This window comes from Puma concolor, chromosome C1, assembly GCF_028749965.1.
Source record: "Puma concolor isolate L17-30 chromosome C1, mPumCon1.1.hap2, whole genome shotgun sequence".
NCBI classification, from domain to species: Eukaryota; Metazoa; Chordata; class Mammalia; order Carnivora; family Felidae; genus Puma; species Puma concolor.
In genome coordinates this window covers 1072674-1100402 of record NC_141674.1, presented here as the reverse complement: position 1 = coordinate 1100402, position 27729 = coordinate 1072674, and the positions used below count along the sequence as shown (strand labels likewise).

General features: G+C 58.9%; 1 protein-coding gene across 4 annotated transcripts in view; it reads right to left on the bottom strand.

Moving 5' to 3' along the window:
• SKI (SKI proto-oncogene) overlaps positions 1 to 27424 on the bottom strand; it is a 71255-nt gene extending 43831 nt beyond the window's left edge. For 2 of the 4 annotated variants that reach the window (XM_086715424.1, XM_086715426.1), the window contains exon 1: positions 26346 to 27424. In XM_086715424.1, the coding sequence (XP_086571550.1) occupies positions 26346 to 27314 (969 nt within the window). In that variant the 5' untranslated portion in view covers positions 27315 to 27424. The remainder of the gene's footprint in view (positions 1 to 26345) is intronic. The other 2 variants (XM_086715425.1, XM_086715428.1) reach the window with 2 other exon arrangements.
• Positions 27425 to 27729: the final 305 nt, after the last annotated feature.

Here is a 27729-nt window from a genome sequence, read left to right as displayed (position 1 = left end):
GTTTTCAGAAAATTTAAGAGGGAATACTTACTTCCCCAATAATTCTGTGAATCTAACATTACCGTGATACTAAAACCAGACAAAAAACATTACAAGAAAACCAAAACATAACAAAAAACCACAGACCAATATCCCTTATGAATATAAATGCAAAAATTATAAACAAAATTTTACCAAGTCAAACTTCAATATCGTAAAAGGATAATACACCAGGGCACCCGCCTGGCTCAGCTGGTGACTCCTGGTCTCCAAGTTGGAAGTTCAAGCCCAACGTTGGGTACAGAGCTTACTTTAAAGACAGACAGACAGGGGCGCCTGGGTGGCGCAGTCGGTTAAGCGTCCGACTTCAGCCAGGTCACGATCTCGTGGTCTGTGAGTTCGAGCCCCGCGTCAGGCTCTGGGCTGATGGCTCGGAGCCTGGAGCCTGTTTCCGATTCTGTGTCTCCCTCTCTCTCTGCCCCTCCCCCGTTCAAGCTCTGTCTCTCTCTGTCCCAAAAATAAATAAACGTTGAAAAAAAAAAAAAAAACTGAAGATTTCTTTAAAAAAAAAAAAAAAAAGACAGACAGACAGACAGGTGGGTAATATGCCATGCCGAGGGAAGATGTGTTCCAGGAATAAGCTTAGCTGGCATTCAAAATCAGCATAATTCACCGTATCAATAAACCGAAAGAGTTACTTATTCCTCGTATCAATAATCTCAGTGGATGCAGAAAAAGCATCTGACAACATCCAACACCCGTCCTTGATCAAGACCAACTAGGACGGGCCTGCAGGGACTCCCTCAGTCTGATAAATGGCACCGACGAAAACCCAACGACTAACGCACCTGGCGGTGAGAGAGTGCGGCATGCCAGCCCCTACGACGGGGAGCGCGGATGTCCACTCGCACCACCTCTGATCAACTCTGCGCTGGAGACGCCAGCCAGCGCGACCAGGCAGGACAGGTCACAGGCGTCAGGCCTGTGAAGGGAGAGGTAACGCTAGCTTTATTCACAGGTGACATTATCATCTGTGACTATGATAGAATCGACAAGGAAGCTACTGGAACTCAGGAGTGAGCTGCCAGGTCACCTGCAGGAGGCAAGGTCAGTATACAAAAGCCAACCGTACCAGCAACGTAAAACCAGGCACTGAAATTTAAAAAGCGATGTTGGGGCGCCTGGGTGGCGCAGTCGGTTAAGCGTCCGACTTCAGCCAGGTCACGATCTCACGGTCCGTGAGTTCGAGCCCCGCGTCGGGCTCTGGGCTGATGGCTCGGAGCCTGGAGCCTGTTTCCGATTCTGTGTCTCCCTCTCTCTCTGCCCCTCGCCCGTTCATGCTCTGTCTCTCTCTGTCCCAAAAATAAATAAACGTTGAAAAAAAAAATTAAAAAAAAAAAAAAAAAGCGATGTTACTTGAGGGGCACCCGGGTGGCTCAGTCGGTGGAGCGTCTGACTCTTGGTTTCAGCTCAGGTCATGAGCTCACGGTTCGTGGGCTCGAGCACAGAGCCTGCCTGGGATTCTCTCTCTCCCTCTCTCTGCCCCTCCTCTGCTCTGTCTCTCAAAATAAATAAACTTCAGGGGCGCCCGGGTGGCTCGGTCGGGTGAACGTCCGACTTTGGCTCAGGTCAAGATCTCGCGGTCCGTGAGTTCAAGCCCCGCGTCAGGCTCTGTGCTGACAGCTCAGAGCCTGGAGCCTGTTTCAGATTCTGTGTCTCCCTTTCTCTCTGCCCCTCCCCCGCTCATGCTCGCTCGCTCTCTCTCTCTCTCTCTCTCTCTGTCAAAAATAAACATTAGGGGCGCATGGGTGGCGCAGTCGGTTAAGCGTCCGACTTCAGCCAGGTCACGATCTCGCGGTCCGTGAGTTCGAGCCCCGCGTCGGGCTCTGGGCTGATGGCTCAGAGCCTGGAGCCTGCTTCTGATTCTGTGTCTCCCTCTCTCTCTGCCCCTCCCCCATTCATGCTCTGTCTCTCTCTGTCCCAAAAATACATAAACGTTGAAAAAAAAAACAAAAATTTAAAAAAAAAATAAATAAACATTAAAAAAAATTTATAAGCTTAAAAAAATGTTTTTTTGAGCAACGTTACTGGAAATTCTTATTACACTCTATGTTAACGAACTGGAATTGAAATAAAAACTTGAAACTACAAAAAAACCTTTAAAATAAAAAGTAAAAAGGAATACTACTTCCAGTAACACCAAAAAAGAAAAACTTAGAGATAATTCAATACATCTGACAAAAGGCATCACGGCCTATGCGCTGAAAACTGGGAAATGTTGCCGAGAGAAATTTAAAACAAACGCACGGAGTGACTGCCTTGATCACAGTTTGGAAAATTCAGAATTGTTAAGATGTCAGTTCTCCCCAGATCAATCCCAATCACATTTTTGGCAGGTTTTTTTTCCACGGCAATGACAAACTGCTTCCCAAATTCAGATGGAAACGCAGAGGGCCTAGGAGGCCTACCAACGTGAAGAAGGCGCCGGCGAGCTCACATCACCTGACTGCAGGAACCAGAAAGCGGTAGTAATCAAAACCAGCAGGGTGCTGATAAAAAGACACACAAACAGACCGAGTGAACACAACACGGTGCAGAAAGAAACCCACACGCACATGCACAACGGCTTCTGAACCAAAGTGCAGCGACAATCCAGCGGGGAGAGAGCAGACTCTTGAGCAAACGGTGCGGGACCAAGTGGAACGTCCGGGCGCACGATCAGCTCGGACGCGCACCTCGCGGCGGACCCAAGATGAACCCCCAACGGATCACAGACCTAAACGTAAACCTTAAAGTTGCAGAATTTCCAGGAAAAAGCACAGGAGGCGGCCTCCGTGATCCGGGTCAGGCAAAGATCTGTCGGCTAGCGCACCGTGGGCCCGACCCAAGAGAACAAAACTGATTAATCAGAGTTGATCGACATTTCACAGCCAACTCTCCAAAAGACGCTGTTAAAAAAGAAAGCCACAGAGGGAGACGATTTCCGCCAGGCATCGATGTGAAAGGGACGTGCACCCCGAACACATACAGAAGTCTTCAAACTCCACAACAGGGCAACGACTCCTTCCATAACGGGCAGGATTCCGAACAGACGCTTCATCACAGAAGATCTTTGGGCAGCAAACGAGTGCACGAAGAGCAGCCCAACATCGCCAGTCATCGGGGAGACACAAAACCACCAGGCGATACCACCACACACCTACTAGAAAGTTCAACATCCATACATTTACATCCCTGACCCAGCCACTCCCCACGGAGGTGCGCAGCCAAAGGAAAGAAGCGTGTGTGTCCCTACGAACACTGGTAAATAAACGGTCACGGCAGCTTCACTTGACTCGCCGAGAACTGGAAAGGATCCGGCCACCTCGACAGGTGTGTGCGTAAACAAGGTGCAGCACATCCATGCGACGAACACTGCCCAGCAGTTAAACAAATACACAAACGACACAGAAGAATCTCAAAATAATTATGCTGAGTGGAAGAAATCAAACCCAAAAAGACAGAGAGAGAGAGAGAGAGAGAGAGAGAGATTTCGTTTATATAAAGCTCTAGAGAAGGAAAACTCCTCTCTGGTGACAGGAAGCAGATCAGTGGCTGCCTGGGGGGAGGGGGGGCAGGAAGGAGGGATCACAAACAGGCACAGGGACACTGCACGGGTGATGGTCAGGCTCCTTATTGGGACCCTAGTGATGGTTTCACATGTGTACACACTTACCAAAGTTATCGAACCGCACGCTTTAATTACATGCAACTTATTATGTTTAGTATATCTTTAAAAAGCTGTTTTGGGGGCCGCTGGGGAGCTCAGTCGGTTAAGCGTCCAACTCAATTTCAGCTCAAGCCATGATCTCGAGACCCCCATCAGACTCTGTGCTGACAGTGCGGGAGCCTGCTTGGGATCTTCTGTCCCCCACCCCCCACCCCCCATCCCACTTGCACGCTCTCTCTCAAAAAAAGTATGTCTTAAAATAAAATAAAATAAAATAAAATAAAATAAAATAAAATAAAATAAAATAAAAAATGACTATACGATAAGTATCCCAACCAGACCCTTCATAGTCCAGGACTCATTTGTTCTGTAGTCTTTTTTTTTTTTTTTTTTTTAATGTTTATTTTTGAGAGAGACAGAGACAGAGTGTGAGCGGGGGAGGGGCAGAGAGAGAGGGAGTCACAGAATCTGAAACAGGCTCCAGGCTCTGAGCTGTCGGCACAGAGCCCGACGTGGGGCTTGAGCTCACAAACCGTGAGATCACGACCTGAGCTGAAGTCGGAGGCTTAACCGACTGAGCCACCCAGGCGCCCCGACTGTTCTCTAGTCTTAAACAATTCCCACGGGTCCACGACAAATATAAACTAGCAGCATAAGGTTACCATTTCTTCTGTGGTTGATCCCAAACATATCCTTTCCATCCCATAAAGATTCACAAAAATACAGTAGCAGTGCATTAAAATCATTTCTTTCTCTAGATCAGGAATTGGCAAGCTTTCCCTGTAAAGGGCCAAATCGTAAGTATTTTTAGCTTTGAGGGCCATGCGCTCTCACTCACAACCACTCACAACCACTTGAAGCTGCTGCTTCATCACAGAAGCAGCCCACACTGGGAACAAAAAGGGGCGTGGCTGAGAACCAATAAAACTTTATTTACAAAGACGGGTGGGGGCTGGATCTGGCCCAGGGCCGGGCAGGCAGCGCTGTGGATCAGGGCTTCTCCCAAGGGGTCCCCCACAGTGCAGCCAGGATCACCGGGGAAATTATTAGGGATGCGAACGCTCGGAACCTGTCTCAGACCTAGGAATCTGACTCTCCGGGGGTAAGACCCCCCAGAAGCTAGCCATTCTTAAGAATTCTGAAGCTCAAGTTTAAGAAACTACTGGCCTAGAAAACCAGCAAGAGCGATGGACTGATCCAGAGCCAAGAACAAACAAAGCAAAGCAAACGTTTAACAGAAAGCTCCAGACCACACTCCCCAGAGAAGGCGGCACAGGCCTCGGGGCGGTCTGATAAACAGCCGGGTACTAAAGGGCACTCCAGAGAAAAACCTCCCAAACAAGTAGTAAAGATCATGAGACTCCTCCCGACAAGCCTCACTTCTTGACAAAGAGTTTCAACCCACTTTTAAAAAAACGGTTCTAGAACGTCTGAGCTCACCATCCTTCCTTCACTCTGCATTCCCTCAACAGAATCTGGAACTCGGTCACTCCTTGGGGATGAAGCAGCCTTTGGGGTCTGTCACTCTCCCAGACCTCAGTGGAGACCATATTCAGCCACAGACCCTGACGACCTTCAAGGACGGTGAACCCTGTGTGAAATGCACGCACACACGCGAGGAAACGTTCCAAGAAAGCCAGTCCCGGTACCGGAGGGTTACTTCTGGTTAAAATCACAAGTAACTGGCATTGCTGTATTTTCCTTTCCAAAGCAGCTCTCTGCACCCTTCCTTCCTCCATGCTTAAAATGCCAACACCTTAAAAAAATAATAAAACACCAACACCTTTTGCAAATCCAGGAAACACGTGGAGAAAATATAATGATTAAAATGCATCATTTGAAAGAAGAAAAGCATTTTTTGGGTGGGGGAGGAGAGAGAGAAACGAGCCCGTGCATGCGAAGAGGGACAGAGGGGGGGAAAGGAAGGGAGAGCGAGCGAGCGAGCATGGGCTCAGTGCGGAGCCCGACACGGGGCTCAATCCCACAACCCTGGGACCATGACCCGAGACAAAATTAAGAGCTGGATGCTCAACCATCTGAGCCCCCCAGGTGCCCCCCAAAAAACAGTTTTAAGACGAAAACGCAAAAATGCTTCGACTCCATTCTCCTTTCAAAAACTGCCAACGGGGGCGCCTGGGGGGTGGGGGGCTCCGTCGGTTACATGTTGGACTTCAGCTCAGGTCGTGATATCTCACGGTCTGTGAGCTCGAGCCCCGCGTTGGGCTCTGTGCTCTCTGGAGCCTGCTTCGGATTCTGTCTCCCTGTCTCTCTGCCCCTTCCCCACTTACGCTCTGTCTCTCTCAAAAATAAACATTAAAAAAATCTTTTAAATTCAAAATAAAAAAAAATTTTTTTTTAATCGCCACGGGACGCCTGGCTGGTTCTGTCAGTGGAGCATGTGACTCTTGATCTTGGGTTGGGAGTTTGAGCCCCACGGTGTACATCTGCTTAAAAATAAATTCTTAAAAATAAAGTCGCGCAAACCCCTCCCGTCCAAGGAAGGAGGAGCGGTCCTGACCCTGAGCACATGTGACGACAGGAGGGGCCGGGAGGAGGGGGCAAGGGCCCAAGGCTCTGGGAAAGACCCCTGGGCACCGCCAGGAAAAGCACCGGGTCCGCTGGCCCGGGGGCGGAGAGGAGGTCTGAAGGGAGCAAAGTCAGGGACCGGTCTGCAAGTCCGCATGAGGAGCAGGCCGCCGGCCCCACGGCCAAGGGCGTGCTGCCACCCTGCCGGGCCCGACGGTCAGACGTCGCCAAGGCAGGGAGAGTGGAGCTCGGAAACAAGGCAAAAACGGGATTTCAGAGAAACCCGTCAACATCCCTGGGGACGGGAGACAAGACGACACAGCCACGACACAAGGACAGGGAAAAGTTTTCACAAAAGGAACAAAGAACCAAAAAAGGACATCTTAGAAATTACAAATGAAATCACAAAGCCCGAAAGTAGACAAGAACACAGAGTTAGCCAATAAAGCTGAGGAAAGCCCTGGAAAGTAACAGAGACAGAGCAGTGAGGACCAAGGCCATCGAAGCCACCAGAGGTGCTCCAGAGGAAAGGGACACAGAACCAACCACCCAGAAACACCACCAGCTCAAGCCCCAACCGGGATCAGCGCGCACACCAGACGGCGGGCCAGGCCCCATGCGGCCACCCTCCAGGCCCCGGGCTCCAGAGGAAGGCAGAGGCGGGCCACGCACCGTGTGCAGCACTGGCCCGGCCTCCCAGGTGGGCCAAGGCCAGTGGCAACAGCAGGCCAGCGAGCAGGAAACAGAGGCCACCAACTGCAGGGCCCGGAGCAGAGAGGAAGTGAGGGCGGCACAAGGGCCCCAGGGCGGGGCAGATGGCGGGTGAGGTCAGGAGTCGGATGCCAGATCGGGGTGAACGTGACCGCAGAGCTATTAAAGTGAGCGAAAGGACGGAGTCCTCAAACGTGAGACACGACGCGGCGGGCCTGGGCGCAGGCTGCAGGGGCGAGCAGCTGAGGCGGGACTGGGGAGGCAGCGGCGCAGGTGACACAAACAGGAGGTCGACAGGACAAAGCCTGAACAACAGGAAGTCGCTGCCCAAGGCCAAGTGGAGAGGACAGGACGGGGGATGCCCGGTTTGTGCCATTCGCCCTGTAGATGCAGACCTCGTCCACCGACCCCTTAAGCAGCCACAAAAGGAGGAGAGGGCATCCAGGAGGCGGCAGCCTGGGAAGCAGGGGCACCACCTGAGACTCTGTCACTCAACCAAGCGGGCCACTCTGGGCGGCGCGGGGCCACGGGCTCCCAGTGCCCACGGAGGAGAACAGGCATCTGGAGGAAGGAGAGCTGCCGTCGCTGTGTGGGCAGCAAACAGAAGATTCCAAGTGTGTTCCCACCCCCTGGTCCACCCGGCCCAACCCCAGAGGTGGCCACGATGGCCAGGCACATCAAAAGGACAGTCCCTCAGCCAGCGGGTGCATTCTCAACATGTCCAGACTGAGCGTCAAGTACTTTAAAATGAACAGTAGACAAATAAAGATCTAAATGGGGTCTTGAGCTTTCCGTCTGGTCATTCTTGGGTGAAGCAGCATCACTGCAGAGCTACTCAAGGGACAGGGAGGTGACATGATGGGCCACAGCGGGGCAGGGGTCCCCCAAGCACCCATGACGCAGGAGGTGCACCAGGGTGAAGCAGGAGGGCCTGGGGCAGCCTCTCCCTCAGCACCAACACCTGTCCTAACTCCCCATCACCGGGCTCACCGAGGCCGTGTCAGGGCAGAAGGACTGGGCAGGGGACAGCGCCGGTGCGATGCAGCGGGGGGCGAGGGTGCAAAGGCCCAGCCTGCCAGTCTTCCAAGCAGGCACGTCCAGGGAGGCTACCTAATCTAGACTTCAGAATCATCTGGAGACAAACAAGCAGGAGCCAAAAGACCCAGAGAAACAGCCGTCCCCCTGGACACGCCTAGAGACCACTCAGGAATGCACCCAGGGCGTCGGAAACAAGAACGGCCAGCACAGCTCAGGACAGCTCCGGGCCCATGAAGGCCTTTCCAGCACTGCAGGACCGCAGCCCCAAGGCCGTGCGAGGTAGCCCTTGTCTCCTCTGTCGCAGCCAGGGTCTCCCAGGGCCCAAAGAGGGGGCCGGTCGTCTTCGCTCTCGGCACCCCCGGGAGAGGCCCTTCCGGGACCGCCGAACAGCGGGGTGAACTCCAGCAGGCGTGAGGGCGAGGCCACACCAACAAGACGCCAGCCCGTGGCGGGTGTGCGTCAGCCTGCAGGGATTCCGCAGTCAGAGCAGCCCTCGAAGTCGATGGGCAGGGTGGGCGTGACTCGCAGGTGAGTCCGTAGGCACTCTGACCGTGACGTCTACTCTGGCCCACAGCATCCAGGGGCCACTGGCACTAACCCTGGCCGAGGCCTTGGCCAGCAAGGCACCCGCCCCTCCAGCCCCCTAACTGCCACCCGGCAGCTGTGGGCTCCTTCCCGCTGAAGCGTGGGCTCCAAGGCAGCCCCGCCAGCACCGGGACGAAGGCCTCTGTTCAACACGGGCCGCGGACCCTGACAGCCGGGCGGACACAGGACAGGGGGGCGTCGGCGGACAGCATCGGGTCCCGCTGGGGGACCGCCGCCCGCTCCCACCCACCCCCCCCAGGCCCTTGCAGACAACCGGTGCACGGCCCCCACCACACGGCCCCAGCTGCTCCTGTGCCCTCATTCCCCCAAAAAGGCCCGTTCCTGCCCCTGCCTCCCGCTGCTGGGCCGTGGGGCATGCAGGCGTTTATTAATAAATACACGCATGGTGGGAACCTGTGTTCAGGGACAGAAATGAGACCCCGGCAGAGGCCAAAGCCTCGGGGATGGGGCGTGCGGGGGAGGGTTTGGAGCAACTCAGGTTTACACACCGTCTCCTCGAAGTGCTCGTGTAACAGACCCAGGCTCACGACCACCTCGTCCCCTCAGAAAGCCCGGCCCCTGGGCCACAAACAAAGGGAGCGTGAAAAACCACGGTACGAACACCGCCTCCTCCAGAAAGGACTGGACACCAGGAGGCGGGGGCGCAGGCTGCTCCCGGAGGTCAGGGGCACAGGCACAGGGTCGGGCCCGGGACGCAGGCTGCTCCCCGACGAGAGCCCGGACACCCCTGACGCTAGGGCAGCGATCCCTGCTCTCAAAGCACGCTCATCCTTCTCGGGCCAGCTGAACGGCACCGGACCTTTGCCTTTTTGACTTCACAGAACTTCCAGAAATTCAAGGTTAAGACTTGTTTTAAGACTGGAAACAAAAACGACAGTTGCCGTGCTCCCACCGCAACCCAAGCCACAGCAACCGGCACCTGAAGGATGCCACCCCCCGGCCCTGGTTTCTTGTCCCTCCTGACCCCACTGGCCATACTGGCCTCCGGGGAAGCCTCCCGGCACAGGGTGCCAGCCCGGGAGAACATTCTGAGCAAGGAAGAGCAGGAGTGCCCACGTGCCCCAGCCTTTCCGGGCACCGCCGACAGAGACACAGGCAAGGGACGGTGAAGTGTCAGCAGACGCAGCCTCGTGGGAGGCCTGCAGAGCCAGGAGCCGGGGAAAACCGCGGAACGGAAGGAAGCGGCTCAGTTTCTATAAATGACCTACGACAGAGACGCGGAAAAAAGGCCAACGTTCACGTGCAGAAAAATACTCGGCCGTCAACATGTGCCCTGTTGTGACCCAACCCCACACTCAGCAGGGGCTCCGGCTGGAGGACGTGTCCACATCCAGGGACAGGTCTCCATCTGTGCCGACCTGGCTCCCTGCCGAGTGGCGGGTGCAGGAATCCACAAGCCGCACGCGGCCCCCGCCTCCACCGCGGGCTGCCCCCGCCACCTCCGCCAGGCGCGCGGACCGGAAGCAGGATCCACAGGACGCCCCGTGCCCCCAGCGCACCGTCGTCATGAAGGACCCCAAAGAGGCTCGGGGTATGAAAAAGGTATGAACCCCAAAGAGGCTCGGGGACAAAGACACCCCGGCCACAGGCTGCACCCTGGCGGTCACCAAGCCGTGCCAACAGCAGAACGTCCTCACGGTCAGGAAACGTGCACCGAGGACGCACTCTCAAAAGAGAGGTGCGCCCACGCGGCGAGGTGTCGACAGCGATGAGCCTCGGTGAGGGCTGCTCTCACAACTCCACCAGAGGCTTAAAGATTTTCCAAAATGAAAAGTCCCAAGCCAAGGAGAGGCGGCAGGCCTACAGATGGGCAGATTTCCACTCTGTCATCAGCCACCCGCAGCAGCGGGACACGCGGGAACACAAGCACACGTGCCAAGACCGCACGCCCGGTGCTCTCGGGACGGCCCGGCAGGTACCACGTTTGAGCCATGGGTTGTGCAGGACGATCAACTCCCTCGATAGTTAAGCCCGTTTGGTGGTTTTTCTCAACACGAAGCCGAGTGCATCGGAAACGAAACAGCCACATGATCCCTAATTCTGAAAATCCCCAATTTCCAGAACTGTAACAAACCCTGGTTATGATACCTGATCTCAAATTCCAATTCCGCTCTCTGGGACAACGATCCAGGAACCCGACGAGCGCGTGGACCTGGACACACAGGCAGCAGGAGATGGAAAGAAACACCTCTGATCCAGCCAGGACTGCCGAGCACAGAACCGCAACCCCAAGGCCCAGCCGCCGGCCAAGGTGCAGGACAGCCGTAAAACTCAGGTCCATGGGCCGGTGTCGCCGGCTGTCCACCCAAAGTGAGCAGGACAGGGAACCACGGTCTCTAAACTGCTTCTCTACCCACTGCCTTGTTTTTCACTTTCTGGGAAACCTCATTTTTCCAGATAAGAGGCACTCTGGGGTCGGGGCACCCGACTGGCTCAGTCGATAGCAGATGCGACTCTTGGTCTGGGGGTCACAAGTTCAAGCCCCAAGTTGGGCTACTTAAAAAAAAGAAAAAAAGAATCGCTCTGGGGTCAATTTTACCCCATTCAGATCAAGGCTGTGGATGAGGAGTTTACCACTGCTGGCTCCCAGGACAGTGGGGGTTCCCGACATCCCAGCGGGTGAGTCAGGGGCCGTGCGGACTTGACACGCAGAGGCCCGGGTCAGACGCTCCATCGTGTGCCCCACAGTGGACGCCGCCCCTTGTAAGGTGGCTGAGACGTGCAGTCTGGGAAGGGGAGGCGCCAACGCAGGGAGGGGGGCGGTACCAACAATGGACAGCACAGGTCCCAGTACGTGGACACCCCCAGCGCGGGCACAGGGAGCCTCCACTGCCTGGCACAGCCTGTGCTTTCTGCTCACAGCACCTGCCGACGTCCATCCAACCGGCTCAGCTGGCTGGGGGGGGAGAGCCACTGCACCAGCCTCCACGTGCCATGTGGCCCCGACGGGCTCCCGGCCGCCTCCCGTGTCAGACGCCCTGGCTTTGGGAAGAAAGGGCGCTGCGAGTCCTGGAAGGTTCAGATCCGCACGGCACGGCGCTCCAGCACGTGCTCCAGAAGGGGACACCGAGGCCCAGGGAGGTGGCACGACCCGGGACCCCAGGGTGAGGAAGGGGCCTGGCCGGGACCCGGGCCCAGGAGACACCCAGGAAGCTCTGCCGTTTCTGTCTAAACTTCTAGAAACTCCTACTTGACCGGAAATAGCTGCGGTGACTACTCCTCATCCAGAGATGAGGGAAGGAGAAAAGGACGCTGAAAATCAGACTCGAGGACAGTGACCTCTGGGGCACCTGGGGGGCTCGGTCGGTTAAGTGTCCGACTTCAGCTCAGGTCACAATCTCATGGCTCTTGAGTCCAAGCCCCACATCAGGCTCTCTGCCGACAGCTCAGAGCCTGGAGATGCTTCAGCTTCTGTGTCTTCCTCTCTCTCTGCCCCTTCCTGTTCGTGCTTTCTCTCAAAAATAAACAAACATTAAAAAAAAAAAAAGGGGGGCGCCTGGGTGGCGCAGTCGGTTAAGCTTCCGACTTCAGCCAGGTCACGATCTCACGGTCCATGAGTTCGAGCCCCGCGTCGGGCTCTGGGCTGATGGCTCAGAGCCTGGAGCCTGTTTCTGAATCTGTGTCTCCTTCTCTCTCTGCCCCTCCCCCGTTCATGCTCTGTCTCTCTCTGTCCCAAAAATAAATTAAAAAAAAAAAAAAAAAAAAAAAAAAGTTAAAAAAAAAAAAAAAAAAAAAGGGACAGTGACCTTCGCCTCGCTGTGGGCAGCAGACAAGTGGCCTCTAAGAGATTTTCAACTTTTCCCCTCCAACCCAAACCCAAAGAGCCACCCTTCCTGAGGCTGGACACAGGGCCCCTGCCCAGGCTCCCACGGCCAGGCCTTCCTCCGACCAGCGCCTGGCAGATGGGAACCCCGGGAGGATCTGACAAACAAACACCGAGGAGCCTCCTTCCCAGAGCACCCCTGCCCTCGTTAATAGTCCACAGCTAAGAGCCAGACGAAAAGGAAGAGCTGTCACCTGGACCAGGAATCTGCTCTCGGATCCAAGCTTGCACCTGACCCCAGAGGCCAAGGGTCAAGGGGCATCTGGAAACCAAGTCACGGAAATGGTTGCTGGCAGTGGAGTCCCTGGCTGGGTCAGGGCAGCCCCAGGGACGGGCACGGGCAGCGTGGATGCCACATGTCCTGGCCAAGGCAACCTTCCAGGCCCCAGGGGCCACCCCATGACCCAAAGAGACAGGAAGCCAGGCCCTCCAGGGCTCTGCAGAAAGGACAAGGCCGCCCCCTTCAGCCTCAAGGCCATGGTCACTTACACACACTCGCCTCCCGCACAAGGTGCCACAACACAACAGCATGTGGCCTGTCTGGAGGACCAGCACCCCCCAGGCCACCTGTCACCCCTACTAGCCTCCTGGAACCGACAGAACCAAACTAGTGCGAACTATGGCTGAGAATAGGCCTGGACCTAAAAGTCCACACGAGAGGGGTGTGAGCTGTGGAGACAATGGATTTCGAGGGTGGACTGACCCCTTCCCGGCTGCCACAGGCCGCACACATGGCAGGCACTCCACAACAGAATGACCTCTACGGGGCACCTGGCTGGCCCAGTCGGTGGGGCACGCAACTTTTGATCTCGGAGTTGTGAGTTCGAGCCCCACATTGGGCGTAGAGATCACTTAAAAATAAAATCTTTGGGGCGCCTGGGTGGCTCCGTCGGTTAAGCGTCCGACTTCGGCTCAGGTCACGATCTCACGGTTCATGAGTTCGAGCCCCACGTCGGGCTCTGTGCTGACGGCTCGGAGCCTGGAGCCCGCTTCGGATTCTGCGTCTCCCTCTCTCTCTGCCCCTCCCCCATCCGTGCTCTCTGTCTCAAAAATAAATAAACGTTAAAAAAAGTTTTTTTTAAATAAATAAATGAAGTAAAATGAAATCTTTTAAAAAACAAAATCAAAAATAAGATGACATCCACATTCAGGTCCACCTGCCACTGTGCTCGCACCATGAGACTTGCCCCCCCAAACACCCAGAGCCCCTCACCCCAGTCCCTGCCCTTGCCTGGGTGGCACAGAGGGTCTCCTGCACAGACAGGCTCCTGCCTCTGACGCCAACGGAGGATCGTAAGCTCCAATACGTACCAGAGACATGACACCGGACCGTCACTTACCACAACGGACGGGACTCACATCCAGAATACATCAGGAACTCCCACCAACGAATAAAACAAAACAGCTCGGCTCAAAAAGGGGCAAAGGACTTGAACAGGCATTTCTCCACAGAAGGCAAGCGCATGGCCAAGAAGCACACCGGTCGCTCACCTCACCCACCGCGGGGACGTGCAGACCAGGGTCGCGACGACCGACCACCCGCCTGCGCCCATCAGGGTGGCTGCCTTACCGAAACCACAGAAAACACAAAACAAACAGGGATCCTCAGCAAGCATGTGGGAGAAACGCAACCCTCGTGCACTTGGTGGTAGGAACGCCCGACGGTGCAGCCACCGTAGGAAAGTGCGGCCGTTTCTCAAAAAATTAAAAATACTGGGGTGCGTGGGTGGCTCGGCTGACTGAGCATCCAACTTCGGCTCAGGTCACGATCTCACCGTTCGTGGGCTCGAGCCCCACATCAGACTCTCTGCCCTCAGCTCGGAGCCCGCTTCTGATCCTCTGTCCCCCTTCTCTCTCTGCCCCTCCCCTGCTCGTTCTCTCCCTCTCTTTCTCTCGCAAAATAAACAGCAAGTATATATATATATATATATATATATATATATATATATATATATATACGTACAAATAAAAATAAAAATTGTAACTTGGACTTCATCAAAACTAAAAACATCTGCTCTTCTAAAGACACCGTTCAGAGAATGAAAAAGTCAGTCACAGATTAGCAGAAAACATTAGCAAATTACATTGGGTGAAGAACATACCTAAGTCATGTAAAGAACTTTCAAAACTCAATTACAGAACAACCCAGTTTAGGGCGCTTGGGTGGCTCAGTCAGTTAAGCGTCCCACTCTTGATTTTGGCTCAGGTCATGATCTCACAGTTCATGGGATCGAGCCCCGAGTAGGGCTCAGCGTGGAGCCTATAGGGATTCATTCTCTCTCTTTCTCTCTCTCTCTCCCCCTCACCCCCTGCCCCGCCCAGCTCCCACCACATGCTCTCTCAAAAAAAAAAAAAAAAAAGGCTAGAACAGCAAGTTTTACGATAGCTATATTTTACCACAACAAAGCAAATGCACGAGGCTAATTACAAAAACACGAAAAATAACAAAATGGCCAATGCCAGTAGAAAGAAGTTAAAAAATGAGATTTTCACCCTTCAAATTAACAAAGTTATCCTGAATGACAGCCACCAAAGGTTGTAAGAGCAAAGGAACCTTCTTAATTCTCTGGACGTGTAACAAACTGGCAAGCCATTTACAGAACGAGTTTCAGGAATGTGTAAAATCGAGAACCCTCTCAGGGGCCCCAGGTCTCCTGGCGTCAGAGCACGAAGCGGTCACACCTCAGTCGGGATTTAGGAGGCACAGGAGATACAGATGTGCATGTTGTGTGTGTGTGTAAGTAACACCAGCAGGTGCCCCCTTTGATCTGCCGAATCTTCCACAAGAAACCCCCCCACCTGACCTCACACATGCCCAAGGAGACACACGGTCAGAGAGGGCTGACCTCGGCCAGCACAGGGCACGGGGGCCCCTCCCCCCCCCGCAGGGGGACGGCAGAGCCACTTCGGAGGACAGCCCAGCACGATCTAGGTGCCCTCCGGCTCAGCCACGTCACTCGGGGCCCAGGCCCCAGGCACGCGCACATGGGCCGACGACGATCCGCGACTCCTGTTCAAAGTCACCCACGTGGGAAGCCAGACCATCCGCCCCAAGAGTGGGGACAGGCCGATGTGCTCAAGCGGCAAAGCCACACGGCAACGAGGCGGCAAGCAAGTGACCGGAGCCCCAGGCGAGCGCCTGTGCAGATAGGCGCCAGTGACGGGGCCATGCCGGCTCCACGGGGACACAGGCGCACACACAGGACGTTCAGGATGGAGTCCCCTGGGGGTCGCAATGAAACAGAAGAGCAGAGCAGGCAGAGTGTACCTCTTAACCTGCGTGGGGACGCGGGGGCCGCAGCCGGTCTGAGATGACGTTCCTGCATCTACGCTGGTGCTCGGAGGCTTCCGGGAAGCCTTTGCGGCAAGACGCTCCCTGAAGCCTCACTCGTAACAAAAACGCAGCTAAATAAATGCCGGAACCCTCGATACCACAGAATACTTGGAAATATGTGGCCTTACACACGCACACAGAGGCAGGCACACGCACACGTGTGCACGCAGCAGGCACGCGCAGAAGGCCCCTCAATCATGAGCAACGGTGGCCCTGGACCCTGCAAAGCAAGCGCGGAAGAGCCACTTCTGAGACAGCAGGGACCCGAGTGCGGGCTGGGCGCCTCTGGCAGGAAGGAGATCCCTTCGTTACTGTCAGCTACGCTGACCGGCGCCATGGCTGTGACCCGTCCGGACTCTGGACACGTTAGGAGATGAAGTGCTGAACTAGGAAATCAGCACAGCCCCTTGCAAAAAAAAGGGGGAGAAGTCGGAGGAAACCAAACGCGTAAGACACTGGGAAGTGCTGGGCCGGGCATGTGGGCCACACTCACTAGCCTCGCCACCCAGGTGTGAGCAGGAAACCTCCCGTCCTAACTTGCGTTTCCGTTTCCGTATCCCCAGACGCGCCCCGATGGCGCTGGAAAGGACGCACCCCTCCTGGGCCCTGCGTCAGATGGCGCGCGCCCACCATCTCGGTGCTGGGAGTGACAGGAAGGGATCCGGGCAGCCCTGCCCGGCACCGCCTTCCTGGATTTCTGTCCCACGAGGCCAGTGAAGCGTAACCAACAGTGGCAGAGGCCCAGGCACGCAGAGCGGCCACCAAGCTCCTGCCACCCCCTGGCCCAGCTCCCCGGTGCCACCTGCACCCCCTCCACAGGCCCCCGGCCCCTCACACCTGCCGAGGAGGCTGACGCTGGCCAAGGTTCCAAAAGCCTGGAGCCACGGGGACAGCAGGCCACCCTGTGGGGCTGCCCTGCTGGGTCCCCGTCATGGTCCTCAGCCCCCCAGGGATCACACAGAGAACCAGGACACAAGCCTTTGTCGCAGAGACTGAGAGAAAACAGATCCACCAAAGCAATCACGATTCAAATAAAAACGTTTAAGTGAGAAAATAAAACATCTAACTGCACAAGAGGCGTCAAGCTCCACCAGGCAATTAAGTCTAGGGGTGCAGGGGAGTCCACAGAGGGACCCTCCGTGACCCCAGACCCTCTGGAGAACAGTGAGGGCACGTTCTCCCGTAAAGGGGAGGAGGCTCCAACGCCAGCCCCACAGGACCACCCGCTCCCACGCCGGAACGCTCGCCTGGCGGCAGCGAAGGCACACCAGGCCAGCCCCGGCTGAGCCCGTGGAGGGGATACCACACTCTGGTTCGGGGCGTGGGGGGTGTGCAGGAGGAGAGGCTTCCTCCTGCGTATTTGGGAAGGAGCTTCAAAGTCCGGAACTCCCCCGGGCCCCCAACAGGCATCAGGGACCGAGATGGGCGCTGTGGCGACGAGGGGACCCGGGCCCACCGTGCAGGCCCCTCAAAGCTCCTCAGGGCACAGGCCCGTAGCCCCCAGCCCTCTGTGGTCCCGTCAGTCAAGACCCTCCCTGACCTCCGCTCCAGGACCGGGCCCGCTTCCCCAGCCCAAGACCACGGCCGGCCCGCGCTCCACAAACACGGAACACGTCCCCGCTCGCCGAGCCGCACCGAGGCAACCCGCGGGCCTACCTTGTTCTCAAAGCTGAAAGAGCTTCCTAAAATGAGACAAAATCCACTAAGGTCAGGCAGGCTGGGCGACACTTACTGCATACACGAATGTTAAAAAAAAAAAAAAAAAAAAAAAATCACAGTTTTGATAGTTCTGCAAAAAAAACTTAGCAAATTTACAACAAAACTGTCAAGTAATTAAGGCAAGGCACTTCACACATGAACTTAAACTGCTAATTAAAATCCCCTCGCTTAATTGACTACATTTGCATATCATTCAGCTTGGGAGCATCATTTTTTTAATGGTTTGGGCAACACAGTTGTAACGCCAGGAAGCGGGGAGGCAGCAGGTAAGGCGGGACCACCCGCACGCGCCCGCCGGGGCCGCAAGGACTTCCCGCCAGGCCCGGGGTACCCTCACCCCCGCAGCGCTCTCTGGCCACGGCCACGGCCCCCCGCCCGGGGTGGGAAGGGGGCAGAGTCGCCAGCCCGGAGATCCCACCATGGGCTGCTCCTGGCCGCCCCCGCCCGGCACCTCTGCCTCAACCTCCCATGCAGTCTCCCAGCACGTGGGACGAGCGCACCTGCCTGTCCCTCTGGGGAGAGGGTTCTCGGCTTCCCCGGTGGCGCACTTGACCGCCCCCTTCCATCCGGGGTCCTCTAGGTGCTCAGGGAGCACCAGCCCGGCCACTGGAGAAACACACTTGCCTCACCGGTGGCGATGGCTGAGCCTGGACGGCCGCGCTCACCGTCCACACACAGGCACAGGCCCCAGGCTGGCACACGTGGCCTCGCTCTGCGGTGGGGGCCAGGGGCCACACGGCAGGAACCGCGAGGCTGAGAGCGCCCCCCTCAAGAAGGGGAGCTCCCTGTGAGCAGGGGCCCGACCAGGGCAGCCCCAGCACCAGCACGACGCATGGATCTCAGCCGACCAGGGCGGCTTAGGGACCCAGACGGGGCGCCACAGGGCCCAGGCCGGCAACAGGGCTGTGCGTCTTTCAAACAGGGGTTATGGGGGCGCCTGGGTGGCTCAGTCGGTTAAGCATCTGACTTCAGCTCGGGTCATGATCTCATGGTCTGCGAGTTCAAGCCCCACATCAGGCTCTGTGCTGACAGCTGGAGCCTGCTTCAAATTCTGCGTCTTCCCCTCTCTCTCTGCCTCTCCCCTGCTCTCGCTCTCTCTCTCTCAAAAATAAACAAACATTAAAAAATTAAAAAAAAACAACAACAGGGGTTTCTGTGTCACTTTCAGCACAGAGCCTACATCAGGATCGCAGACCAGTGTCCACGTCCCCACAGCTGAGCCACTGTCACTTCCCATCCTGACGGTCTCGGTGTAGTGGGGAGCAGGTCTGGACGGAGAATGTCAGGCAGACAAAAGCATCCACAGGGATAGCCCCACGGACTGAAGTGGTGCCCAACCCACGGCTCTGTGGAAGGAGGGCCAGAGGGGGAACCAGGAGGGCCAGAGGAGGAGCCACGAATGCCACACGCAGGAGCCGGCTCGCCCATCACTGCCACCCCCCCCACACACAGAGGTCTCACCAGGGGGCTGGGGTCACCGAAAGAACACTCAGCTGACAGGGGACAGATGGAGACAGGGCATGAGAAGCTGGCTCTGCTCCCAAGGGAATGCAGGCCTGGCCCCCACGAAAGGTTCTCTCTGGTCATCCGGCACCGAGTGCCCGGCGGGGGTAGCCATGCTCACCCGGGCTGCGGGGACACTGCAGCGCAGGGGTCGTGTCCTGCATATGAAGCAGGACAGACCTTCAGCCCCCCCAAAAAACACACTTCCTCCCCCAACACGCCGCACGCCCCGGTGGAGAAGAGGAGGGCACAAGGGAGAACGTGCCCCAGACCCAGACTCTAGGCAGGTCCCCAGACACCAAGTCACAAGCAAGTAGCTTCCTGTGAGGATGCAGCAGACGGCCTCTGGGGCAGGGAGACAGACAACCCGCCACCAGCAGATGCCCCCAGAACACGTGCACTGTCCCCACCCCCATCCCAGAGGTTCAGACCCAGGAGCTGGGACGCACGGTAGAGCCGCCATCATGGGACTGTCACCCCTACCTGCCCCCTCACACGTGGGCTCCGGGGTCCGGTTAGGGGGCAAGGGCCACACGAGAGCCCCACTGGCACCTGGGGCCCTCAGACCGCAGGGACCCGGCTGACCGTCTCGGGCTCCCCTCTCCTCCCTGCCACCCCACCTGCCACAGCGGTGACCCTCTACCTCAAGCACCCCAGCGGGTCCCCGGGAAGCCTATTTCCAACGAGAGATGTTTCTTTCAAAGCAGCCAGCTAACGTGCCATCGGAAGCCCCCTCGAGGCGGGCAGCACGGCCAGGCTCATCCGGCGCCAGAGCTGAGAACACCTTGGCTCAACAGGCAATAGCCAAGCACCCGAGTCAGAGCAGGTTCGAAGCCCCCCCGCGCGGATCTGAGCGAGCCACCTTCTTGACGACACACGACACGGCCAGGACAAACGATGCCTGAGGGACACCACTCTACTCCTGAGAAACTCCCTCCCTCTCTCCTCGCCGTCAGGAGCAGAGCTGCCGAGGTTTCTCGATAACTAGTGATTTCATGCCTCTGTGAGTCATTCAAGGAGTATTTACTCCGGGCCCGGAACTGGGGACCCAGCTGTGACCAACCTGCCCCCTCCACGAGGCTGACAACCACAAACACACAAATCCCAGGCCCACCGCAGCGGGCTGGCCCAGGGAACGGAGCGGAAGGCCCGACCACCGCAGGCTGCGCGGCCCCGAGCGTGGCGCCGGTGCTTCCTGAATCGCGACCCGTAGCTGGAAGTCTCCAAGTCCTGTTCTCTGCAGCCTCCCCAGTCCCAGCAGTAAAGTCAGATGAGACACAGGCGCCAAACACCCAGACAATCTCACGGGTTTCCCGGGCTCTGCCAGGACCCCTCCCGAAGCCTCCCATCTGCCTCCACCCACACGAAAGACACGAGAATTACCCCAAGGGACGAGAATTTCCAGCAACGACCAGAGCAGCGCCCGGGACACGCGCAGCGGGTACCGGGCACCACGGTCACCAGCAGACCTACACGCAGCCAGAGGGATCTCTGCCCCAGCAGGTGCCCCGTCCACTCTCGTCCTTTTTCTAGACATCTCTCCTGTCCCCCAACCATCCCAGTTCCATTTCACACCAGGGTCCGGGTCCTTAATTTTAGTAAACAAGTTGACACCAGCGGTGGTGAGTCCCAAAACTGGAGGGACCCCCACCCCCAGGCCCCCCTCCTGGCTCCCATGCTGGGACCAGCAAGGCCACTCCACCTCGCCGAGCCTCTGCAGTGATGTTGCCCAGAAAAACAGTAAGTCTCATGCAGCAAAACGGGCCTCCAGCCCGTCCTCACTGCTCTGAAAGCAGGGCTCCCCTAGAATCGGACTCTTGATTCACAGAAGAGCAGCGTAAGAGCTACTGTTTACTCCACGCCAGCCCTGCAAACGTGCTAGAGGCTTCCTGAGCGTGACCCAAGTTTGCCTGCACAAACCGCACCTGGGCTACCGGGCAGGGCAGCGGGGGAGGGAGGGGGTGCGGGGCAGTCTCTGAGAGGTCAGGCAGGGCGGGGACCTGGGTCGTGCTCACACATGCAACAGGGTGGCCACATATGTAGCCCCCCCCCCCCAAGGTCCCTACCACCCACGCCACTTCATTCCCATGGACACCGTTTGTGGCTCTAACCCAACACCAACCGAAACCCGCTTCAGACCACGCGAGGCCTTGCAGGGAGGGGCCGCCTGCCACACACAGCCCCACACCGCCCCACACCCCCAGGAAATGACTTCCTGTCCCTTCACTGCGACGCTGATCCACCCCCCCCCCCCCATCTGAGATGGTCAATAAACAGAAAGCGGGGAGCAATGGGCATGGTCCCCAGGCCACGCCCCGGCTCCGTCCCAACTACGCCTGGTTCCCCATTTCCCCAGGGACAGCGAGCCAGGAGGGCAAGGGCTGGGGCAAGAACGGAGGCCTTCTCCTCCCCCTGCAGCTCTCACGGACCTTAAGGAAATAATTCAGCCTCTATATTTTGACTCAAAACAAAGAAACTTTTTAAAAACATTTCAGTTGAAACTTGCATAATTCCTCCAGTGGAGAAATCCTCCCTGACTTTCGCAATCCTTAGAAAGAGACACATTATTGGTGCTTGTGTAACAGTCTCCGGGGCCTCCGTGAAGAGTCCGGCCGCCGGCCGCCGGCCTGGGCCACCTCCCGCGGTCACCTCCCGCCAGACGGCCAGGGCCGGCCCCGGAAGCACGGCCTCCCCCAGCCCCCCCCCCCCCCCCCCCCCCCCGCTCCCCGGCGGCCAGGGGTGCGGGGTGCGGCTCGGCCACAGTCCCCCAGACTTCCTCCAGCGCAGGCCTGTCTGCCCTCACCCGGCACCTCAGACAGACATTACACAAACCGGCTGCGGGGAAGGTTGAGAAACCGAGACGCCAAGAGTCAATGACCCTACTCTCATAGCCCCAGCTGACGGACGGACGGACGGACAGACCCCAGTGAGACAGCAGGGACAGAGGCAAAGGTCACTCAATGACCCCGCTGCCCCAGGCGAGCTGCTGCCCTGGGGAGACCCCAGAAGCTAGGGGGTCTGGCCCAGCTGGAAACTGGCAGGATGGCAGACAGACAGGCGGACAGACCACACCTGGAGAACCATCTAGACATGCCTCTGCTCACTCAGACGGGCCGAGGCACCCGGCCAGCCATTCAGCAGCCCCCCGCTCCCGCACGGCCAATTCCACGGCATGGGGGGGAAGCAGAGCTCGTTTGAGCTGCCACGTCCCCCACCGGAGAAGACTCCCCAGCCTTCATTCTGGCACACCCTGTCCTTCCGCACGGGTGGGAGGGGGTGGCCAAGGCCCGACCAGGGCGTCACCTAAGCCGGCACCCACCTTCTCAACCACACGTCTGCAGCCAGGAAATCACCATGGAACCCCACAAAAACCTACAGCAAAACGAGTGCACAAAGAGACGACTCCGTCGCTAAGTCTCTGCCCACACAGCAGACGGCATCCAAAGGACAGCACCCCATTCAAGAGGGGGCCCCAAGGAAGCGCGCGGGTCGGAGTCTGTTCCAGCCTGGCAGCACCCTCTTCACACTGTTCCTTCCCGTGATAACATCAGCTTAAATAAGACCAGACACACCTCTCCAGGGGAGAGTCCACAGACCAAGACCCCCTTCCCAGCCTGTGGACCCAAGAGGTGCCGTCACTCCCCAAGACAGGCCACAAGACTCAGCACCCCCAGGGCTGCCGGCCGGTCCCTGCTCTGAGGAAGCCTGCCCTCCGACCAGGGAGAAGTTGCAGGTGACACGAGAAAACCTGTCCCAACGTCAGGAATCCACACACATGCAGTCGCGGACCCTCACGCCACACGCCAAGGGGCCATCGGCCTGCAGGCCCCTGGAGCACAATGAGCCGCATGACAAGAGCAAGGCTACAAAAGGACCCTTCTGACGGCGGTCTGAAGGACGAATGGACGATCCGCACAAGCCAGGCTCTCCGATCTGGGAATCGGGACCCCCGGAAGAACGAAGAGCATCTCCGAGGAGCCCCAACCCTGCCCGGGGCCCCAGGGAGGCAGCGCCCCGTCCCGCGGTCGGCCCTGGTTACCCCGCGAGGAGGCCTCCTGCGGGCCAAGAGGCCAGGCCCCCAGCAGCAGCTGAGCCGGCAGCACCCACGTCCTCCTCGGTGACAGCAACCTACGCTGCTAAACAACCAGGCCAATTCAGTGCAGACACCATCAGACAAGCCCAAGAGGAAGGGACAGAGCCAGTCGGGCAGAAGAGGAGGGCAGGGGTAGAAAGGGCACCACGGTCCCCATCTCCCTGCCATGTGTTCCTCCACACATGACGTGTCCCCACCCCCACCCCACCCCCACCGGACACCTAAACACCCTAGAGAAATAAAACATCACCGGTCACCACTTGCTACGGTCCCCATCTCACACACGAGAAAACGGAGACCCACACAGGTTAGGCCAACTGGCTCGAGGTCACATAGCAGGAGGGACGCAATGAGGACATGGGAGCCATCTCCTGGGGTCCCGCGGCTGGGCTAGCCTACCACAGGGCGCCCAGGGCAGCACCCCGTGGGTGGGGGAGGGGGGAGAGGCTGGGAGACGGCTCCCCACGGCCCCAGCACGGCCGACAGCACTTCCTGCAGGCCCCCGTGACGTGAGGGGGCATCCCTAAGGAGGCCTGCCAACCCACACTCGCAGACAGGCCGCCTTCACAGGGTTTCCGGGTTCGAGGTCGGAGCCCCACCCCACGCTCATTTCCACACTGGGGCAACCACAGACAACCCACCACGGCCACGGCCACAGGCAAAGCAGGTGGGCAAAGGTGAGCGGGTCTCCGAGACCCCCAGAGACCAGCGGCCCTCCTGGCACTGAGCGCGAACGGTGCCGAGTCTCCGGCTGGCAGGAGAGCTGGGCGGCTCGAGCCCCACAACACGGGAACGTGCTCAGCTCCCACCGCCTCACCAGAACCCAAGGCCCCAGGGGAGTCATGTCCCCTACAGAGAGGAATTCTAGCACATTCTTTGTTCCCTGCTGTCCTCAACCCTGCTAAGTCAAAAATATTAAACTAAGCTATAAAGTAATTGAAGAAATCAAAATATATTCCACAAATAAGCCATCAGAGGCGACCGGAAGGAGCGATCAGAGATAGGCGGGGCACGGGGGGGGGGGGCTCTTCCCAGGCAGCTCCTTCCATAGCAAGTGGGGTCTAGGCAGCTGGGGGGGTCCCATCCCTCCCTGAGGCCGAGACCTTCCTCCTCACGTGGTGCCCTCGGCACGCAGACAGACGAGCACATGGCTCTGCTAAGGGATTTAAAGAGAACGACACACCCCAGGACTCCCAACTGCGTGGTCACAGAGCCAAGACAGCAGGCAGAGCCCCAAGAACAGGACAGGCAGAAAAAGCCAGCAGGAAGAGCACCCCACGAGGTGGCAGAGTCGGCACGAGAGCTCGTGGGCAGACGCCCAGGCCACCACCACACGGGACAGCGGGGGCTGACACTGACCTGGAGACCCCACCCGCTTACGATAAGCGCGTCCTCCTCATCCTGGGAAATTTCCGTTTAATCGGTACGTAAAATTTAAAGCAGCATGGGGGAAAGCACGGAAGGAGACAGGGCGCTGGTCACCTGTCGAAAAGGCCAGAGCAGAAACGGGGTCTGGCCTCAGCTCCACGGACGGTGGCGCCAGGAAACAGTCCTGCCTCCTCCCCAGGCAGCGCTCCGGCCCGGGAGCCCAGGCTGGGCCTTCCCCGAGCCTGGGGACGGCCGCGCCCAGGAGCACAGGGCCTGCTACAAGGGACCCCGGGACCAGGACTGTAGCTGTGACAAAAGGCCAGCCCCGGCGAGCCCCCACCCCACAACTTGGACACCAACACAGGCACACCCCGCCGGACAAGGCCCTCTGCCACCTGCTCTGGGGGTGGGGGACCTGCCACGGCCTCACCCACCGGCTACAGCCCGCACCTACCACAGCCCTGCACACAGGACTCCCCTAGGCCACACCGGCGGTGGAAGGAGCGGGCGCCCCAAACAGAAAAGCCCCCAGTTCACACGGGGTGCTTATCACGCCGCCCATCACAGACTCATCTGAAATCGAGGGCTCGGGCCGGCCTTTCCTGCCAGCATCCTCCCCGACTCCAAGCATCCCTCGTGCACAACCCCTGCCCTACAGTCAGCGGACGGCTGCCACCTGGGCACCGGCATAGCTGAGGGCAGAAATGCCACCGAACGCTCGTGCACGTGTGCGCGCGCACACGGCAGCCCTCTCCCCAAGCACAGGCAAACAGGCCCCTACATCCCTAGCCCCTCCTCTGCTCACCGAGACTCTGACACTGCGCTGGAGGGGCGCCCAGAGAAAACCGGGCGGGAGCATCTATTCACAGATTTAGAAAAAGAAAAGTTTGATGCAATAGCTGAATTAATTAGGCCTCCTAAGAATAGCTAAGCCAGTGCAGCATTCCGAGCGTGCAGCTTAATAAGCCTGGATATTTAAAAGAAAAGTTACAAACGCTTGGGGAGGGGAAGGCAGCATGAAGAGCTGATGAGGACCCCAGTGAATGGTTCTGGCGTCCAGTGGCCCAGAAGCTGCCCGGCCGGATCAGAGATCCTCCGCCGGGCAGACAACAGAGCCTCAACCAGTGGCCTCCCCCGCCCTTCAGCGTTTCAGGGAGAGGGAGACAAGGAACCAGGCGTGTCCAAAACAAATCGCAGGCCACGAGCTACTCCTACTCAGGGCCCCAGGTGCCCACTGACCAGGGCCCCAAGCCCAGGGCCAAGTGGCCCTTGCCGCCACACGGGGGACTCAAGGATTCGCACCCTGGCAGGCCCACGGAGACGCACAGAGCTGGAGTCGCCGTGTCTCGGCCCCCTGCCACCGCGGCCCGGACACCTGGCTTCGTTTCTGAGTCTGTCTCCCAAGACTTCAAGGCACAAACAGGCGCTGCCTGGCCCAGTTCTGTCTGCTGAGGTCCATGGGCAGGCAGCCCTCTCTGTCTGCGAGCCTGGGAGCCCACTCGGTCTGGACACCTCCTCAGGGCCCCAAGGCAGGCCCCAGGGCCTGAGGCTGCAGCCTGGGCTCGGCCCACATCTAACTTCCCAGGACTCGGGACGAGAGCATCTGAGTCCTGAAGCCTGCCCTTCGCAGCCCATCTGAGCGATGGCTTCTGTGCCCGCCAGGCCGCAGAACACGAGGACCCCCCACCCCCACCCCTAGCAAGCCGGCTCATCATGGGGATCGAGCCGGAGGACCTTCCTACGCAGCCGTCGATGGGGACGCTGACGCCACCCTGAATTTCCTCAAAAACAAACCCTAAGACAAGTCCCGGCCTGCAGGGACAGAGCCCCTGCCTGGCCCCGGGACGGCCCCCCAGCCTTTCCCCGGCCCTCCCAGCTTCCAGGCCCTGGGGCCCAGCACACCCAGCCTCCTCCCACGGCCAGCAGGGACACTCACCCGGGGCACCCGCCGCTTGTACTTGTTGCCATAGTCAAACTTCTCCTTCACGTCGTCCAGGCAGCGGCCGAGGCGCGCCTGCTCCTCCTTGCCCGTGTAGTCCTGGCTCAGCAGGATGTAGGCCCGCCAGTTGGCCGAGTCGAAGCCCCAGTGGCAGGTCCGGTTCTCCAGCGCCTTGTGTGAGTGCACCACGAACTTGTGCGGCGGGTACATGAGGCGGCAGTCGAGGCACTGGATGCAGGCGGCGCTCGGGCTGCTGTAGAGCTCGGGCACCAGCAGCCCCTTGCACTTGCCGAAGCACTCGTGGTACACACGCACGCTGCGCTCGCTGAGCTCCAGGCCCAGCGCCAGACTGGCGGCCAGCTCCTTCTTGCAGGGCGGCGGGTAGGCGCCGCCGTACAGCAGCGCGTTGCACAGGCGCTCGGCGTCCGTCTTGGTGATGAGCCCGCACGAGGGCGCCGAGAAGGGCAGGATGCCCATGACTTTGAGGATCTCCAGCTGGTCCGCCGTGCAGCGCGAGCAATAGATGTGCAGCTCGTCGCACACCGAGTTGATCTGCTGCAGCGAGAAGTCGCGCAGCACCGAGTTGAGGATCTGCGGCAGGCACAGGCGCTTCTCGCCGCCCACCACGAAGCACGAGATGGTCTCGCCCTCCAGCACGGTCTCGCAGCGCTCGGTGGAACGGTCGGATGGCATGAAGAAAGGCCCGGGGAGCACCGGCGGCGGCGGCTGGATGGCTGGCAGGTGCAGCACGGGCGGCGGCTCCGCGGCCGCGGGCACCGGCGCCGGCACCGCAGCCGCGCTTGCCTCCTTGGCGCTCTCCTTCTTGTAGGCCTCCTGCGCCCAGCGCGCCGAGAAGGCGGCCGGGCCGCCCAGCGAGCTCATAGAGCTCAGGTGGAACTGCTCCAGCGTCTTCTGCAGCCCCGGGTGCGGCTGGAAACCGCCGCGGCCGCCCGCCGCCGCCTCCATGGTGCGCTCCGGCTCCCCGGGCCGCTCCCGCTCCCGCGCGCCCGGGCCCCCGCGGCCCCCGCCGCCGCCCCGGGCGCCCCGGCGGCGCCCCCGGCCCCTGCCCCGGCCCCCTCCCCCCGCCGCCGCCGGCTCCCGACCGATCACGGCCGCGGCCTCGGCCTCGCCCGGGGGCGCGAAGGGGTAGGCGGGCGGGGCGAAGGGGTCCCGCCGCTGGAGCCCGCCGGCGCCCGGGCCCGGCGCCACATCCACGCGCCCCGCGCCCCGCCCGCCGCCGCCGCCGCCGCCGCCCGGGCCCCCCGCGCGCCCCCCGCGCGCCCCCCGGGCCCTAGGCGCGGGGCATGACCCTGCGCGCGCCGCCAACGCCAACGCCAACGCTCGCGGGCCCGGGGCTCGCGGGGGGCGCGCGGGCAGGTGC